Source organism: Gracilinanus agilis, chromosome 3, assembly GCF_016433145.1.
Source record: "Gracilinanus agilis isolate LMUSP501 chromosome 3, AgileGrace, whole genome shotgun sequence".
NCBI lineage: Eukaryota > Metazoa > Chordata > Mammalia > Didelphimorphia > Didelphidae > Gracilinanus > Gracilinanus agilis.
The window spans coordinates 499,100,230-499,120,431 of record NC_058132.1 but is presented as its reverse complement, the minus strand read 5'-3'; the positions used below and the strand labels follow the sequence as shown (position 1 = coordinate 499,120,431).

The following is a 20,202-nucleotide window of genomic DNA, read 5'->3' as shown; positions in this document are numbered from 1 at the left end:
TAAGTATACTATTCTGTGTTCACCTAATTTACTTACAGTTTCCTTTTTTATATTCAAGTCATTCACCCATTCTGAATTTATCTTGGTGTAGGGTGTGAGATGTTGATCTAAACCTAATCTCTCCCATATTGTTTTCCAAATTTCCCAAGAGTTTTTGTCAAATAGTGGATTTTTGTCCCAAAAGTCGGGCTCTTTGCGTTTATCATACACTGTTTTACTGATATCACTTACCCCAAGTCTATTCCACTGATCCTCCCTTCTATCTCTTAGCCAGTACCATATTGTTTTGACGACTGCTGCTTTATAGTATAGTTTAATATCTGGTACTGCTAAGCCACCTTCCTTCACGGTTTTTTTCATGATTTCCCTTGATATTCTTGATCTTTTGTTCTTCCAAATAAACTTTGTTACAGTTTTTTCTAATTCAGTAAAAAAGGTTTTTGGTAGTTTGATACGTATGGCACTAAATAAGTAAATTAATTTGGGTAGAATGGCCATTTTTATTATGTTAGCTCATCCTACCCATGAGCAATCAATGTTTTTCCAATTGTTTAGATCTAATTTTACTTGTTTCAAAAGTGTTTTGTAGTTGTTTTCGTATAATTCCTGTGTTTTGTTTCGTATAAATCCTGCTGTGATGTGTTGGAAATATATAGAAATGCTCATGATTTATGTGCATTTATTTTTTATCCTGCAACTTTGCTAAAGTTGTTGATTATTTCTATCAGCTTCTTAGTTGATTCTCTAGGATTTTTTAAGTAGACCATCATATCATCTGCAAAGAGTGATAGCTTAGTCTCCTCATTGCCTATTTTAATACCTTCAATTCCTTTTTCTTCTCTAATTGCTACTTCTAGTGTTTCTAGTACAATATTAAATAATAGAGGATAATGGGCATCCTTGTTTCACTCCTGATCTTATTGGAAATGCTTCTAATTTATCCCCATTTCATATGATGCTTGTTGTTGGTTTAAGATATATACTGTTTATTATTTTTAGGAAAGGACCTTCTATTCCTATACTGTCTAGTGTTTTCAGTAGGAATGGGTGTTGTATTTTGTCAAAGGCTTTTTCAGCATCTATTGAGATAATCATGTAGTTTTTGTTGGTTTGCTTGTTGAGATGGTCAATTATGTGGATGATTTTCCTAATGTTGAACCAACCTTGCATTCCTGGTATAAATCCCACCTGATCATGATGAATAACCCTCTTGATCACTTGCTGGAGTCTTTTTGCTAGTATTCTATTTAAGATTTTTGCATCTATGTTCATTAAGGAGATTGGTCTCTGTTTTTGATCTACCTGGCTTTGGAATCATTACCATATTTGTGTCATAAAAAGAGTTTGGTAGGACTCCTTCTTTGCTTATTATATCAAATAATTTGTATAGTATTGGGATTAATTGTTCTTTGAATGTTTGATAGAATTCACTTGTGAATCCATCAGGCCCTGGTGATTTTTTTCTTATGGAGTTCTTTAATGGCCTGTTCAATTTCTTTTTCTGATATTGGATTATTTAAGTATTCTATTTCTTCTGCTGTTAATCTAGGCAATTTATATTTTTGCAAATATTCATCCATATCACCTCTCTGTGCGACTTTAGGCAAGCTTTAGGCATTTCTCTCTGGCCCTTAGTTTCCTTATCTTTAAAAATAGAAGATTTAATTAAATGACCTTATTTCCTTCTAATTCCAGACTGATGGTCTTCTGATGAATATACAGTTATGAGGTTATATATGACTATATGAGTTATGAGTTATTAGTCTATCTATAAATGCTAAAAATTTCACATATAATTGGGAAATATTTAATTAAATAAAAATATATTTAAAAAGAAAATGTTGGGGTAGCTGGGTAGTTCAGTGGATTAAGATCCAGGCCTGGAAACAGGAGGTCCTAGGATATGACCTCAGATACTTCCTAGCTCTTTGACCTGGGCAAGCTACTTAACCCCCATTTCCTAGCCCTTACAGCTCTTCTGCCTTAGAACCAATACACAGTCTTGATTCTAAAATGGAAAGTAAGGTTTTTGAAAAAATTGAAAAGAAAAAAGAAAAAATGAAAACAGAAAATGTTCAAATTTATAGATAGACTGATATGGATATATAATATAAATATTGGGAGGAAAATTGTTTTGCAGGAAGATCTCAATTAAAGTCTTGACTCTATTATTTACTATCTGTGTGACTTTAGGCAAGCTTTAGGCATTTCTCTCTGGCCCTTAGTTTCCTTATCTTTAAAAATAGAAGGTTTAATTAAATGACCTTATTTCCTTCTAATTCCAGACTGATGGTCTTCTGATGACTATACAGTTATGAGGGCTTGTTCTTGTTGTAAAACTCTACAATTCAACAAAAATTTCTGTGAATCAGACTCTAATTTATATGGAGGAAAATCCTTGGCCTGAGAAATCATCTGTTCTACTGAATGCCTCATTGAAATGATCATGGATAGACTTCTCACTTTCTTGAAAATATAGCATTAAGATTAAGGTAGGCTTGACTGTTCTCCCAAATTTATGTCAAGCAACCTGTAAATCTTGATGATTTCTGTTATTTTATTGCCAACATATTTCCATGGGCTTGGAAAAATAAATAAATACAATGTGTATATGAGGAGCAAACCTTACTTAATAACCAGGTGATCAAGACATTTTAAGATGCCTCTTTAGGTTTAAAGAAAACATTACTTTGTGCTTTACCTGTTTGTTCATAAGTACATAGATGATTGGGTTGCATACAGTGCTGCTTTTGGCCAAAATTGATGGTACAACATTGGCCACCGGAGACACCATTCCTGGGGGGCCAAATGTAGCAAGTAATGCAATCATTCCATATGGTACCCAGCAAATTAGGTAGCAGATGACAGCTGTGACAACCATGAAGAGGACGTGATATTCTCTTTTCCGAGCAGCAGTCTTCCTGATTTTCCCAACCTGGATAGGAAAAAGAAAAATGATTTCTTAACAATTTGGTTAGTAAAGCTACAGGACTAGAAATTTATGAATAAAAGATATTGGAAATTTTGAATCAACAGAAATAACCAATTAAGAGAAGCTCATTTTATCTCATCTGAAAATGACAGTAAACAATATGGGAGAGATTAGGTTTAGATCAACATCTCACACCCTACACCAAGATAAATTCAGAGTAGGTGAATGACTTAAATATAAAGAAGAAAACTATAATAAAATTAGGCAAACACAGAATAGAATACTTGTCAGATCTCTGGGAAAGGAAAGATTTTTAAAACCAAGCAAGAGTTAGAGAAAATTACAAAATGTAAATTAAATGGTTTTGATTATATTAAGCTAAAAAGCTTTTGTACAAACAAAAACAATGTAGTCAAAATCAGAAGGGAAACAACAAATTGGGAAAAAATCTTTATAACGAAAAACTCTGATAGGGGTCTAATTACTTAAACATACAAGGAGTTAAATCAATTGTATAAAAAATCAAGCCATTCCCCAATTGATAAATGGGCAAGAGACATGAATAGGCAATTTTCAGGTAAAGAAATCAAAAGTATCAATAAGCACATGAGAAAGTGTTCTAAATCTCTAATAATTAGAGAAATGCAAATCAAAACAACTCTGAGGTATCACCTCACACCTAGCAGATTGGCTAAAAGGAAAGCAGAGGAGAGTAATGAATGTTGGAGGGGTGTGACAAAATTGGGACATTAATGCATTGTTGGTGGAATTGTGAATTGATCCAACCATTCTGGATGGCAATCTGGAACTATACCCAAATAGCACTAAAAGAATACCTGCCCTTTGATCCAGCCATACCATTGTTAGGTTTGTACCCCAAAGAAATCATAGATAAACAGACGTGTACAAAAATATTTATAGCCACACTTTTTGTGGTGGCAAAAATCTGGAAAAGGAGGGTATACCCTTCAATTGGGGAATGGCTGAACAAATTGTGTTATATGCTGATGATGGAATACTATTGTGCTCAAAGGAATAATAAACTGGAGGAATTCCATGTGAACTGGAAAGACCTACAGGAATTGATGCAGAGCGAAAGGAGCAGAGCCAGAAGAACATTGTACACAGAGACCAATACACTGTGGTAAAATAGAATGTAATAGACTTCTGTACTAGCAGCAATGCAATGATCCAGGACAATTCTGAGGGATTTATGGAAAGGAACGCTACCCACATTCAGAGGAAGAACTACAGGAGTGGTAACACAGAAGAAAAACAACTGCTTGAACACATGGGTTGATGCAGAAATGATTTGGGATGTAGACTCTAAATGACCACCCTAGTGCAAATATCAATAATATGGAAATAGTTCTTGATTGATGACACATGAAAAAACCAGTGGAAATGCATGTCGGCTACAGGGGGCTCTGAGGGGGGTTGGGGTGAGAGAGTAAGAACATGAATAATGTAACTGTGGAAAAAATTTGTCTAAAAAATTTTTAAAAATTTTAAAAAAAGAAAAAGAAAATGACAGTAATATGTGTGATTTCTCTGAAATCAGAGTGGAAAAATAATGTTCCACAAAAGCAGTCTGTGGACGTAATGTTCTAAAAATCATGATGATGGGTGAATGACTCTTTTCCTGTATCTTACAAAATCTGATTTAAACCTCAAGAGGAATATTATCTTTCCTAAGATACTGGAAGTAATATTTTGTATTTAAAGCTTCCAATGACAAGTTTATGATAATTGACTCAAAGGATATACCCATTATTTCAATTCTTATAGAATCCCATATGGCTTTCCAAAATGTTTGGACCAATCCACAACTTTACCAGCGGTGTAATATCATACCTGTTTTGACGCAAGTGTACTAGTATTTAATTTTATCATCTTTTATAATGGTTACAAATTTGATGATTATTTTCATTTCTCCAAATTTTAAAGATTTTTTCATTTTGGTTATTGATAAGCAGTTATTTTTTTTTAAACTGCCTCTTCATATCCTTTAAATTCTTAATTAAGAGTGAATGGTTTTAATTCTTATTAATGTATTTCAATTCCTTATACATTTTGACTGTAACATTTGTATCAGAAATACTTAATACAAATATCTCCTACCCATCCACCCTCTGCTCTCCCTCTCCACAAATCCTCACACACACACCAAGTTGTAATCCTTCCTACTTTGGATTATTTATTCTGAAAAATATATGCATATATGAATATATTTACTTTTTTAATTCTTACCTTCTGTCTTAGAATCAATACTAAGCACTGGTTCCAATGCAGGAGAGCAGTAAGGGCTAAGCAATTGAGGATAATTGACTTGCCCAGGGTCATACAGCTAGGAAGTATCTGAGACCAGATTTAAATCCAGGATCTCTCATCTGTAGGCCTGACTTTCAATCTACTGAACCACCAAAGTGCCCCAAAAAGGCTTTTCTTAATAATAAGTTTATCTGCATTCTCTTATAATTTTCTACATTAAAACTCATTTTTTTAGACACTAGGTCTCCTCATTTTTCTCAGGCTAGAAGTACAGCACCTACCCCATACATTGATCCTACTACTAACTGGCACAGGAGTTTTGACATTCTGTGTTTCCCACCTGGTTGAATTCATACCCTCCTTAGGCAATCCAGTGGTCCCTCCTTCCCTGACATTCACCATGCTATTGCTGAACTTCATGGAGACATCCATTCTAGCTTTAAATTTTAATATTTGGTATAATTTTTCTTCACATAATTATTTAACAATTTATTACATCCTAAACAAATTAACCCAATTCTATTCGGTACTTCAACAAGAATTCTCTATATAAGATCATGCAGCATCTTTGAAAAGTGGTCACCAATGCACAGTTTCAAGAGAAGTGCCATATGGAATAGTGGAAGGATTGATGTACTTAAGAGTTGAAGTATCTGGGTTTAAATCCCAGCTTTGTACCTTACTCCCTATGCAATCTTTGCTTCTCGAGCTGTAAAATGGCAGCTTCATGCTAGATGCCCTCAAGATTCAAATTGATAATCCTATGATCCACAGTGATAGGGAATTCACTACTGCTAGAGTTTGTCTTCTCTATTTGGGGGAAGGTACATTTAATTACCTTTTTTCAGTCATTTCAGGCATGTCTGATTCCTTGTGACCTCATTTGGGTGTTTGTTTGGCAAAGATACTGCAGTGGTCTGCCATTGTTTTTCTCCAGCTCATTTGACAGATGAGGAAACTGAGGCAAACAGGGTTAAGTGATATGACCTTGTCAAATAGCTAGTAAGTGCCTGAGGTCAGATTTGAACTCCAGAAAAGGAACTTTCCAAACTCCAGGCAGGACACTCTATTCATTGTTTTTATTACATTAAGCTAAAATGACATATTAACTCTTCCCATTTCTTTTAGTTCTGCTCCTTGGGAATAAGTTGAATCCCCCTTTCATATGACAGACCTTAACATACTTAAAGATACGTCTCATTTCTACCTCCATGAGACTTGTCTTTCCAGGCAATTCTCTCTCCATTTCTTTCTAGTGGTTCTCCTTTGGTATGGCATCTATTCTTATCTTAGTCACCTACTTCTGGCTAAATTCTCTCAATATTCTGATTAACATGTAGTACCCCAAATTTACTACAGTGCTTTAAACATGATCTAACTAAAACAAAGCACAAAAACTATTGCTTTCTTCATTTTATCCTTATAATTATATTAATTGCAAGTCTAGAACTTTATGCATATTTTAATTTCTTCACATCTTGTATTTATTCAAACATTCTAACTGATTAAAAGCTCTTTTTTGCATCCTATTTCCAGGATAAAACTTGATAACTACTTCCACTTCCTGTCATCTATAAATCTAACTAGGATTCCATCTCTGACTCGACCAGTGTCATACCTATAATGAGTATCAAGATCAAATTTTGCACTTTGCCAGGTTCCTTGTCCCCCAAAATCCACTGTTCTTTCTACCATACCACAATAACACAAAAATAAGATGTTTTCCTACCCTTTCATGAGGTTGAGGTTCATGGTTGAGTTGGAGCTAGAGCTCACCATTTCCTGACATGTCAGCTAATAGCATTCATTTCTGATCCCTCTATGATGTGCCTTTAGATGTTAGCAAAGGATGAGAATATAAAAACCTTCCCATGAATTAGATGAATATAAATATGTAGGAAGAGGCATGGCAGAGCAGCCTGACGAAAGGCATAAATTCCTTCTCAGGAAAACCTGTGTTGAAAGCCTGCTTTTCATACATCCTGGCTCTTGTTAAGCATTAAACCTCTCAGTGGCTCAGGTAGCCCTGTAGCACTATAAGTTACAGAACACAGTTGATGATTTTCATTAGGAGAGGAAAGTTTCTAACTTGTAATTTTCCTATGTGGATTTGCCATGAAATTACTATTGAGAAAATAGGGATGGAAGTCTTCTTAGAGCTAAAAAACTAAGCAGTGATAAAGACTGTTTCAGAATAATGATCTCTCTGTGTGTGATGGATTTCAATACTTTCATTAGGTTCATCCAAGTAATCAAGAAATAGCCTCTCTGAATGTTCCCTTGTTTCCCTTGCTCTCGGGGGCTCCATACACTTTTAAGAGAAGCCCATGATTCCATTCTACATTCTGCAATATGCTTCCCTTCAGTCAGCAATCTTAGGGCTCTGCCCCCCAAAATGGCCTATTGACTTTAAGAGCAATATTTGGTCTTCCTGTTTACAAAATGTAATGGCTATAATCCAACCATCCAATCACACCATTCAAGAAGATGAGCTTCATTTGCAAAGATCTTTATTGTATAGTAAGCCCTTAAACATTCACTGTCTATTATGTGGAAATGAAGGGGATGTTACAGTCAGCACATCTCCCTATGTATTTGATCACAGACTGGGTGTGTTGCTGCTGGGGATGTTTGCTTCCAAGTGGACCATATAATCGGGCTGCATCATTCTGGATAAACACTTCAAGTATCTAAAGTGTAATCTCTCAAGGATGATGGCACATTACAGGGAAACTGTAATGGGTGTGAAGAATTCATAGGAGCCTGCCACGCACAATTTAACTAAACAATTTGCCAGTCGTGGCTTTTAAAGGGGCATTTTTAACACCTTCATAAAGCAACAACATAAAAGACAGAACAATCAAAGTTCTATTCCAAAGAGGCTTCTAGTACTCACAATAAAATCCCAGAAAGAAATATACGTGCCATGAGTTAATATAATACAGAACTAGAAGAAAAGCTCAAGAGTCTTTTGGACTATTAGGCTACTAAATGAATCCTAGGATGTCAGAACTGGAAAGGACCTATAGATCATCTAGCCAGGGGATCTTAGCCTTTTGGGTTTCATGAACCCCACTGCCAGTCTGTTAAAGCCTATGGATCCTTTTTCAGATTATTTTTAAATGAATAAAATAAAAAGACATAGAATTTCAAAGCAAATCAATTATATTAAAATACAGTTAATAAGATATATTTTTTAAGTTCAAAGATTGCAGGTAAAGAACCCCCTGATCTAGTTCAAAAATCCTCATTTCACAATTGAGGAAAATGAGCTTCAATGACCATTAAATGACTTGTCCAAGGTCATGTGGCTTATAAATGGCAGAGCTGTGACTCAAATTCAGGTCTCATGTCTCCAGTCCTGCACTCATGACATAGAACAATGTCTCCAAAACTGCATTATACAGAGCCCTCAGGTCCTTTCCATGAGAAAATGTTGATGATAGGAATACATTTTCTTTTAAAATATTTCTGAAACTATTCATTGTTAAAAATATACACGCACAGAGTATTTTCTCTATTTTGTTCCAAAATTCCCTGTGGCTTCCTCATTTACAGAGGAGGTTTGGGTGGGAAAGGATGCCCTACTTGAAGACTCCTTAGACCTTCCCATGAGCATTTATGCCTTTGTCAGTATATTTCAAGCACAGTGCGCTTTCTGGCCAAATTGGTTTGAGAAAAGTTGACTTAATGAATCAGTTTCCTTAGTGAGGTAAGAAAAACAAAATATTAGCTTGGTATTAATTTCCTTATTTGTGGAACTAAAAGGCAGCCTGACGTAGTGGTCTCAAGGTCAGAAAGACATTCAGTTCAATATTAGTTATTTGACTATATGCAATTTATTTCACCTTTCAGAGCCCCCAAGGCAATTTTCTAAGACTAAGTTGCAGCTCAGGTGCCCATTTATGAAGAAATTGTGGGTCTGAATCCCTCCCTCACCAAAAAACATTATGACACCATTTGTTTCCATTTCCATGGCCCCATAATGACGAAAAACAAACAAATAAACAAACAAACAAAAGAATGAACCATATCAAGAGTGAGGAGTTTTAGGTGATAAGAAGAATAGGTGAGCAAATTATTTGGTAATGAAACTGCAAGAATTTTCATGAACTGCTCCCATAGGATTCAACTCTAGCCCACAAATCTCACAGAGCTTCTACAAATGAAGTATAAAAGGAATGGCCAGGGGGCAGCTGGGTAGCTCAGTGGATTGAGAGCCAGGCCTAGAGACAGGAGGTCCTAGGTTCAAATCTGGCCTCAGACACTTCCCAGCTGTGTGACCCTGGACCAGTCACTTGACCCCCATTGCCCACCCTTACCACTCTTCTGTCTTAGAGTCAATACACAGTATTGACTCCAAGATGGAAGGTAAGGGTTTAAAAAATAAAAAAAAGGAATGGCCTAATTGAGTTGGAACTGCTATCTCTCATTTAAAGGCCTTAATTTGAATGTAGTGAAGTATAACTTTTTGTCTTTTTTCTTTATTTTTCTTTAGAATATTTTTCCATGGTTACATGATTCCTAATCCTCCCCCTCCCACTCTTTCCTCCCCTCCTCCCAAAGCTGACAAGCAGTTCCACTGGGTTCTACATGTAGCATTGTTCAAAACCTATTTCCATGTTATTACTATTTGCAGTAGAGTGATCGTTTAACATCAATAACCTGATCACATCCTTATCGCACTAGGTGATCAACCATATATTTTTCTAATGCATTTCTGGTTCCACAGTTCTTTTTCTGGATGTGGATGAAGTATAACTTTTTAAAAATTAAGTACTACATTTGAGTTTTTTCCAAAGACTGAAGTGTATGCATGTGTAGCGTATGTTTTTGTCTGGGGTATAACTCATTATCTCAAATGAAAGACATTATGAGACCATTTCCTTAGATGTTATAGTAAAAGTAATTTTGGAAACAAAGTTCTCATATATTCTTGGATGAACATAAGGCATCGTGATTTGGTGAAATGAGAACCAGAATTGAGTCAGAAAATGTGGAACAATCCTTTCAAACTTTTGAGCTCAATTTTCACATCTACAAAATAGGGATAACACCTATACAATTTACCTCATAGTGGAGTTAAAAGAAAAGAACTTTAGAAAGGTCATAAAAATGTAAACTAGGATCATAAGGATTTTCATATATTACTACAGAAATGCTCAATTTGAGTTTAGAAGCAACCCAGAAAGGAAGCATCAAAACAGAGAAGTGCCATTTTCCATTCTTTCCCTTCTGTGATCCAACCTTTTCAAAGACATTATATTAATATTCTAAGATACAGACCCTTCTCAAACTTCCTTTCAAAAATATTTTAAAATACCAAAAAACAAAAAAACCTAGTAGACTTCTCTAATTCTAGGCACTTAAAGCCTAAACCTCAGGGGTGGAAGCAAGATGGTAGAGCATAGGAATCACTACAGCAAAGGTATCCTAACATTTTCCTCCAAACAGCTTTAAAATAGTGCCACAAACAGAATTCTGGTGCAAGAGAGCCAACAAAAGGACAGAGTGAGGTGTTCTTTGACTCAAAACAATGTAGGATGTCAGCAGAAAATATCTGTGATACAAAGGTGAAAGCTGGCACAAAGTCCAACATCACTGGAGGGGCTTATTGGTAGCAACAGCAGCTTTGAGAGTTGTCAAGCCATAAATGTTAGGGATACATTTATTACTCCTTTTCATGAACAATATCTTCCAACAAAACCTGAAATCTAGGGGGCAGCTGGGTAGCTCAGTGGATTGAGAGCCAGGCCTAAAGATGGGAGGTCCTAGGTTCAAATCTGCCCTCAGACACTTCTTGGCTGTGTGATCCTGGGCAAGTCACTTGACCCCCATTGCCTAGCTCTTACCACTCTTTTACCTTGGAATCAATACAGAGTATTGTTTAAAAAAAAACAACAAAAGAACCTTGAAATCTACAGACACTGTTTCTGGCTATTTGTAGAGTTTGGACTCCATCCCTAGTATATATTCTCTCCACATCTCCACCTCTCACAATTGTGCTGTTTTTTACAGGTTGCAACTTTTAATACTAACTTCTTGGTGAAAACTTCTTTGATTTCCCCAACTGGTAACCAACCTTGTGTTTGCTTCTCTGCATATATTATTTTCTGCTCCTATTCTCCAGTAGTAGAAGTAATGCTCCTAGACTTCCAGGGCAAATAACAGATAGTGCAAATCCTGTGTCCAAACAGAACATGCTTCTTGAATGGTCTAGACTTCCATCACATGCTGTCTCTGCCGAGACTCAGTAGACAAGGAAAATATCCAAACAGCCTTCCCTAACCAGGTATCTGCTGCTACATTTAAGGGAGCATATTTCTACTGCCACAATCTAGTATGCCAAAAAAATTGTGTTTTTCTTTTCCAAAGAGATAGCTCTGAAATTCTCATCCTTGCCTATATCATTCCATGATATCACTCCCCCTTTTTATTGCCTACAGCAATAAAATTAAAGTGGTTTCTTGAAGACAGAACTCAGTAGGCAGAACTAGTGGAATAGATTCCCGGGAAAAGAAGTTCAGGATGTCCAAGAAACTTGCAATCTTTCTAGCCCACAAAGATATAGGATGTGGCTTAGATTGGAACAGATAGAGTTATGATGGCCCAGGAGTTGAAACAAGCCTGTGAAGGAGGACCAAAAGGAGTAGGTGAGGCAGAAATGGAGGATGCTAAGCATGGAGACTGACCCAAAGCATTGAGTATCTAGAGTTTTCCCTTGCTCCATACTCACCTAGTGGACAGTATTTACCTGGGAAATTATGGACCATGTTTACCTGAGAGGCTGCTAAAACCTAATAAATTTCTTTACTTTTTGTTTTTTCCCCTGCTTCACACTTCTTGGGAGACTTTATTGTTTCTATGTGTTTTATGTTCTCTTAAATCGCTTACTTGCTCTTAGGATAGCATTTTAACATTTGCTTCCTCTAGATAAAATTAAGATTCAATCTTAATTATGTTCTGGGTATATATCCTGGCATATAGGGAATGTAGATAGGGTTGGGGAGTGGGAGAAAGACAAATGACTATTGATACCCAGAATTTATCAAGTTGCAGATCTTCAATTATGGTCTTGTGACCAGATGTAACTGATCTGGAAGTTCTAAGATTTCATTTTTTTTTAAAAAATTAATAATCTGTATTTTCAGAGAAAAACTCATTTCTTTATCTGAAGCATGTTGGGTTGGCTAAATCTCAGCTAGTCTATGTTTACACCACTTTCCCTCTCTTCCCTCTCTCAATGATGTAAAAGAAAATCAATGTTTTTAGCCAGAGAGAGTTGTAAAAAGGAAAAGGAAAAGGAAGTAGCAAAAGGCAAGACTCTACCCAAAACTTATCCAATGGGAAAAATTATTTTAAACTCTGACCTTCTGTCTTAGTATCAGTTTTAAGATAGAAATGCAGCAAGGACTAGGCAATTGAGGATGTGACTTGCCCAGGATCACATAGTTGGTAGTGTCTGATTCGAACCCATATTTGAATCCAGATACTCCTGCCTGGTGCTATATCCAGAGTGCTACCTAGCTTCCCCTCATAGGAGAAATTATCTATAGTCTGGGTTGTCTGGGAGGATTCAGTTCTTCCCACTCCTAGCAAAAAAGAAGGTGGAAAAAAAGAGTTCCTCAGTCAATTTGCTGCTCAACAGCACCTATTGGTTACATGGCCAATACAGACAATTGATATAGAACAATCTGTCCAATCTTGAAAATTCACTATTAGTTTTCACTCTTCATTCCATCCTAAGAAGTATCCTTTGAACTCTGATCATCAAGTCCCTGGTACATAATATGAGCTTAATAAGTGTTTTTTGGATAAATGAATGACCACAGAAATTCCTAGATCAGCCATTCTACTTTTCGGAATCTAGAGAACTGGACCATTCCATCTAAAGTATTGTGTTCCATTTTAGACACTACATTTCAGGAAAAGCATAAACAAACGCCAAGAGCATGTATAAAGGAGCAAGACCAAGGTTAATGAAAGTGGTGGAGATCATGCCCAAGAAGAACTGACTGAAGGAATTGAGAAGGAATAGGCATGAGACTTCAAGTTTTTAAGAGACCATATGGAAGAAAGATTAGACTTGATCTCCTTGGCCTTAAAATGGATAGGAACAAAAGATAAAATATATGAGTACAATTCTACTCAATATAAAGAAAAATGTATTCATTTTTTTTTACTTTTGCTTTGTATGGTTATTATGGAAATGTTTTGCATGATTTCACATACATAATTGATAGCATATTGCTTGCCTTCTCAATTGATAGAGGAAGGGCTAGAAAGAGAAATGGGAAAAATTTTGGACTCAAAAAGGTTTTGAATTAATATTAAAATAAATAATACCTTTAAAAAATAAAACATGAAAAATTCATCAAAATCCCCCCAAAATTAACAAATCACATTGTGAATGAAAAAGAAAATTATATGGAAAGATAGTATGGCAAGTAATAAAACTCCACATTTTGAACATTAGGGAATCTTATAACCATAGACTCTATCCTTTGGAAACTATAAAAATATATGTTTCATAAAATCTCGAGTGTAAGCAATATATGCTAATACCTGTGTGTGTGTGTATTTGTAATACTGTCACTGCTCTAAAATAGTGTTTTTCATTTTTTATTTTCTCATAGCCTAAGAACAACTCTCTCATAAAAATTTTTGATTATTTCAATAATGGAAATTTAATAACTTTAAAGGCAAAAGACACTAATTCATAAAGTAGCTTATATCAGAAGAGGAAAGCAGAAACTCAGGATCTTAAGCTAGAAACTAACCATAAGAACTCTTGTCAAAGCCACCTTTGTTTAACAATCTCTTTCTAGATAAAATCCTTTCTGATTCTCCCACTTGCTAATTAGTTCTTCCTCCCTAAATATTATTTGTTCATTTTGTACTTATTTTGTATGTACTTAATGGTTGTGTTGTTTCTTCCAGTAGTAGTAGTAGTAGTAGTAGTAGTAGTAGTAGTAGTAGTAGTAGTAGTAGTAGTAGTAGTAGTAGTAATAGTAGTAGTAGTAGTAGTAGTAGTAGTAATAGCAGCAGCAGCAGCAGCAGCAGCAGCAGCAGCAGCAGCAGCAGCAGTAGTAGTAGTAGTAGTAGTTGTTGTTGTTGTTGTTGTTGTAGTAATTTTATAGCACCTTCTTTGTGACAGGCACTGTGCTAAGAATTTTACAAATGCTTTATCATTTGAATGTCACAACCCTTAGAAGTAGGTGCTATTTTTATCCCAATTTTACAGCTGAAGAAACAAAGGCAAACAGACTTGCATCAGGTAACACAGCTGGTTAAGGTTTGAGACTGAACAAGAGAACATAATATCTTTGAGAATAGGGATTATTTTTTTGTCTTTGTATCATTAGTTGAAGTTCAGTGCCTGATGTATAGTAAGCATTTAATAAGTGCTTATTAATTGACAATCATCTAGGAAAAGAACTTTGTTTTTGTCCTGTGTAAAATGTTATGCCAAAAATAGGCAAAAATGCCAATTACTCAGTTAATGTCAACAGTGTCAACATCTCATTCAGATAATTCCCATTCAGGACTAGCTCAAGGAAAACCTATACAGCCAACAAAATTAGATTTCTGAGCCTTAATTTCTCTATTCTTCCTCTTCTCCCCCTCCCTACATCATGGTATTTTCTACTCTCTTCCCTCCAATTATAGCAGCCTTCACTGTGCCTCACTGCCAGTGTCTCCCAAAGGATACATTAAGGTAGTGGTTTCCAAAGTGGTGACAAGACCCCCAAGGGGAGGTGACCCAATCCCAAGGAGGTATATAATCAATTAATTGAAGAGTGGGAAGATGGATGGGAAGCTTGTTTTAAATAAAAGTTCAGTATTAGTGTATAAAATGTTCACAACTATCAGGTCTCCTCTTTGTTTTTGCTTGTATGCCTCTGACCTTGAACATTATATAATGCTATCAAGTTTCATTAGGAGTTTCCTAAATATTCTTTCTTACGTAGTCCTCTGGGTTCATATAATAATAATCCCCTAGAGTGAGATTATGAATAAATAAATTTGGAACATAGCTCCTGAAAAGCTAAGTCTAAATGAAAACCTAGAGGGTCTCCTTCCATGCCACTAGCAGGCTCCATTACTGTGGATGTCCAGTGTGGCAATGAGAATAACATCAAATTTGTTCTGAACCATATGCTGCAAATTCTGAAGAATTCTCAAGCATGAAAGGTCTAATTGCATACACATTACAAATGCTAGATCTTGAGAAAATTAAAACTGGAAATGATTCTATTATCCTCAATAAAATTCACTCCAGCTCTGTAATGGTCATGTTTCAGAAAGAACAAGTCTTTCACAATTTAACCCAATTCAACCAGCTTAATTTTCAACCTCAAAAGTTTATTAATGTGGGTATTCATTTCCCAGATCAGAGTTCAATGTCGTCATGCCATAGGAGATAATTGTGTCATTTGCCTTTCATGCTCCTCTCAAAAAAATTATCCCTTGGTGATCAGCTTTTGTTTTGAGGATTCTCTTGAATTTAACTTGGCTCATTCTCAGATGACAGACCAAGAATTGATTCCGGAGTTTGTGTCAGTACAATTCAGTATGATAAAATGCTATCCAACAATTACAATCACAACAGTGGTTGCAAATAGAGATATAACAAATATTTTCTTTCTATTTTAAAAAGTTCTCTTTTATTACTATGAACTTGATAAGCGTTAACACATATGACCATTTCTTCTTTCAAAGAACAGAAAGAGGACCTCATATGATATTGTGAATCTCCATTACTACAACTTTTAAAACATATGTGTTTCAAATTTGTCATGGTAGTTCCAATACTGCTTTGGATCCCATTCTGTACTTTCTTTTGCTCTTATTTGTATCAATGTTCTTTTCTTTCTTTTTTGACGTGATTATTAAAATCCTCCTATTCAACAAGAAACTAATAAACTAAAAAAATTTCTCCTCTCCCATATAGTATATGATATAAATTATACACATATTATCCTATAATGTATATTTCCATTGTCATATTGTGAAACAAGACACATATTTCTTACAATCTTGAAACTATTTTGTATTACTCAACACATTTTGTATTTACTTTCGTTTATGTCATAATATCTACTACTTTCTCATATACTAGAAGCTTTTCAAGGTCATGGACTGTTTAACACCATCTAGCCCTCCTATTTCCCCCTTCTCTCTTTGTGTTACAGCACCAAATATAGTACCTGGCAGCTAGCACATACCCCAAAATTATTGCAAAAATATTGCTAAAGACCCTGCTGTATGATTCATACTATACCCAGACTTAAGAAAGATATAAAATTTATCAAAAATATAATTCCCAGACCTCAAGGAGGTTATGTTTTGTTGGGAGGATAAGAAATATCAATGGTTTTTATTTTCTTTTGGACCTGGTCCTCTCCCTCCCTCTGACTAGAGAGGATGGAGAATGGATATGAGATCTCTTCCCAAAGCCTAAATTTGAGGGAATCCAATATAGCCATCTCATCATCTCCTACCCACGATCCTCTTGGACTTCCTCATGGTCTTTAGGAATTTATCAACCATGAAATTCCTAACTCTTTTATTCTCCTTGATCCTGAGTCCTTTCCTTCCTTCCTTCCTTCCTTCTTTCCTTCCTTCCTACTCTCTATCTCCATTCCCTTTCTTTGCATCCCTAGTGCTTAGTATTGTGCTTGGCACATAGTAGTTGCTTAGCAAAATATTTATTAAATGGCAGACCTGTAATATCATCTGGACACTATCTGTCAATACAGATCAAACCTGCTCTTCAATGTATAATCTTTAGAGAATTGCCAGGGTATTTGAGAGCATAAATGACTTACCCAGAATCACACAGCCAGCATATATCAAAGGTGAGACTAGAATCTAGGACATTTTGTTTTGGGAGGTTGAGCTTTTTGTTTACCACAAAATACTAACTCTTGACTAACTATAAAATCCAATATGACACAATAAATGCCTTTGGAGAGACCCAAATAAAAGTTATTAGAAAGGAAGGAGACCTTTCCTATTTTAAGACATAGTAAAAGCCCTCTGAAAGTGCTGATATTTCAGTTAGACTTTAAAGAAGGATCAAGAGTTCTGTAATGAAATAAAGAACATTACTGAAAAATGTTCCAATTGGAAAGGAACTACTTTGTGCTTCAAGTTTCCCTTCATGGATTGATGAAGTATTAAAAGAAAATTTTAATCAAGGTTTTGCTTTTATTGAATACAACATGATTATGTTACATAATATGACTGTGAGACTCTGGGGGTGCCAACATGGAAAGATGGAATAGCTGTGTGCCAGAGATAGTGCTGGCATGGAGTACACTATTTAAAAAAAAAGAGGCAGAATGGAGTAGTGGAGAGAGGGGTGGTCTCAGAACCAGGAAAACTTAGTTTCATGCCTCATCTCTGTCACATGCCTGCTATGTGACCTTGAGCATGTCACTAAGCTTCTTATTGCTCTGGGCCAGAAATGTCAAATAGTCAATACTCCAGAGTGCTATGAGACCAGATTAAAATATCATGAGGAAATATTAAACAAAATAAATTAAAATATAATAAAACATGACATTTTAAAACTAAATCAATATGTAGACTTCAGTGATCCTTATGTATGTATTAGTGGCCCTGTTTCTATTTGAGTTTGATATCAGTGTTCTAGGCAACTCTTGAAATACAAACTCATTAGTAAAACATTACAAAGAAGGATTTTGGAAAAATGTTCAGTAGCATCACTTCAGCAAACCAAACACAAAATCAGTGTCGTTGAAAAAGAGCCTATAGAGAACTTGGCATGAGACTCAACTAAACCATATTATCACAGTGATGAACCTGGAAAGGTTCCATAAATGGAATGGACCATAAACGAATGTGAAATGGAGCATTTTGCCAGCATTTCCATAGTCGACTGTTTACATCATTGTTGCCAGTGGAACCACTGGAGCTATATACCTCCAAACATCAGAACCTGCTGTGATATATGAGGAAGTGGAAATGGTAGTCAAGGAAATGAAATCAGCAAGGGTAATTAGGTCTAATAAACATAGAAAAAAATCATAGCGAAGGTGACACAATTTTTAAAGTACAAAAAAAGAAAAGAAAAGAAAAAAATTGAAACCATTTTCTGCATAGCCATTCACAGATCTGAAGACAATTATCACATCTATCCAAGGTCTGATCTTTTCTATATTAAATACCTCCAATTCCTTGAATCAATGATCATATCTCCTCCAGGATAAACTCATCACCTGAAATCTCATTGTGGAGAAGATTCAGCTTTGATACTCAAAATGTCCTTAGCACCCTCAGGTGCCTCTCCCTTCTGATTGGAGAACTGGAGATTTGGAGAACTGGAGGGTGAAGCAATATGTTTCTCCAGAACCTCTTTTTATAGAGGACTTAGAATTTTTCAGCTAATTTCATTTCACATCAATGGCTCTGCTTGATTGTAATTCCAGAAACATCATTTCCCTTGCTTGGTCTAACCTCTCCTTTTTACATTTCCTTTTCCTTTTGGGTATTATCTTCCTCCAATAGACTAAATTTTTCTTGAGGACAGAAATTGTCTTCTTTCTTCTTATTTTTGGTATCTCCATCCTTAACAAAGTTTTTGACATGCTATAGGTACTTCATAAGCATTTATTGACTACTGATTATTAATGTTATAAGACTAGCTCTCCAATCCCTTTACCAAACTATTCTAGAATGGAAGCCATCTTGTAAAAGTGAAACTATTTCTTATATCTCTTCTTAAATTATGATCCTTTGAACTTAACATTGTATATCAGAAACGGCCTGACCAGGAATCAGTGTTATGCCTGAATTCTCTAGGCTAGCAAATGTAAAAATGATAAAGTAGGGTTCAATATTTTCACCTTGAATTTGTTGGCTATAAAATACAAAAAGAATGGTTGGTCTACTCACTATACATTTTTTAAAGCATGAAAGCATAAAGTGACAAAGGCATAATTTAGTTGAATTACATGAGATATCATTCTTTCTTCTCATAACCCTGAACTGAGTCTATCTTTATGAAAAGTTTCTCGGTGAATATTTTAACTTCCTTTAAATTTAGCCAATTTGCCCAGGGGGATAAAAGTTAAATAAAAATGGTAGTAACGCATACAGAGCAAAACATCACCTTGATGCATTATGTTCAGAGAAGGAACAATCTTGTATAATTTAGCAATCTAAAATATACAGCAGTTTAAGAATCTCATGCACATTCACAAGATGGCAAAGAATTTGAGTAACATAGTTAACTTTTCCAAATACCTTGACACAAAATTCATCAAAGTTGGCAATACTAGCTTGTATATATTCAAAATATTAGAGATAACTCACAGTCATGTATTAATGAAAACAAAGTAATTTCTTGGCTTTTTTATTCAGTATTATATCATTTTTCCTAATTACATGTAAAAACAATTTTAACATTCATTTTCTAACATTTTGAGCTCCAAAATCCTATACCTCTCTCCATCGCCTCTTTTTCTGAGATAGTAAACAATTTAATATAGCTTATACATGTGTTATCATGCAAAACATATTTCCATATTCATAATGTAGAATACACATATTTTTTAAGTCTACCAAGAAAAGAAAGTGAAAAATGTATGCTTTGATCTGTTTCATCAATTCTTCCTCTGGAGGTAGACAATATTTTTTATCATGAGACTTTCAGCCTTGTCTTGGATTACTGTATTTCTGAGAATAGTTAAATCATTCACAGTTGATCATCATATAATATTGTTGTTACTGTACACAGTGTTCTGCTCACTTCACTTTGCATCATCAGTGCAGACTGCATAAGTTTTTTTCACATTTTTCTGAAATCACCTAACTTGTCATTTCTTATAGCACAATAATATTTAAATAACAATCACATACCACAACTGGTTCAGTCATTCCCCAATTGATGGATATCCTCTAAATTTCCAGTTTTTACCACTATAAAAAGAGCTGCCACAAATATTCCTGTAAAAGTAAGTCCTTTTTCC

At 35.2% G+C, this 20,202-nt stretch overlaps 1 protein-coding gene across 1 annotated transcript in view; it reads right to left on the bottom strand.

Annotated features, from left to right (window-relative positions):
• LOC123242598 (opsin-3-like) overlaps positions 1 to 20,202 on the bottom strand; it is a 259,036-nt gene that overhangs the window by 92,958 nt on the left and 145,876 nt on the right. Inside the window, exon 3 of the mRNA XM_044670486.1 lies at positions 2,702 to 2,935. Within this exon, the coding sequence (XP_044526421.1) occupies positions 2,702 to 2,935 (234 nt within the window). The remainder of the gene's footprint in view (positions 1 to 2,701; positions 2,936 to 20,202) is intronic.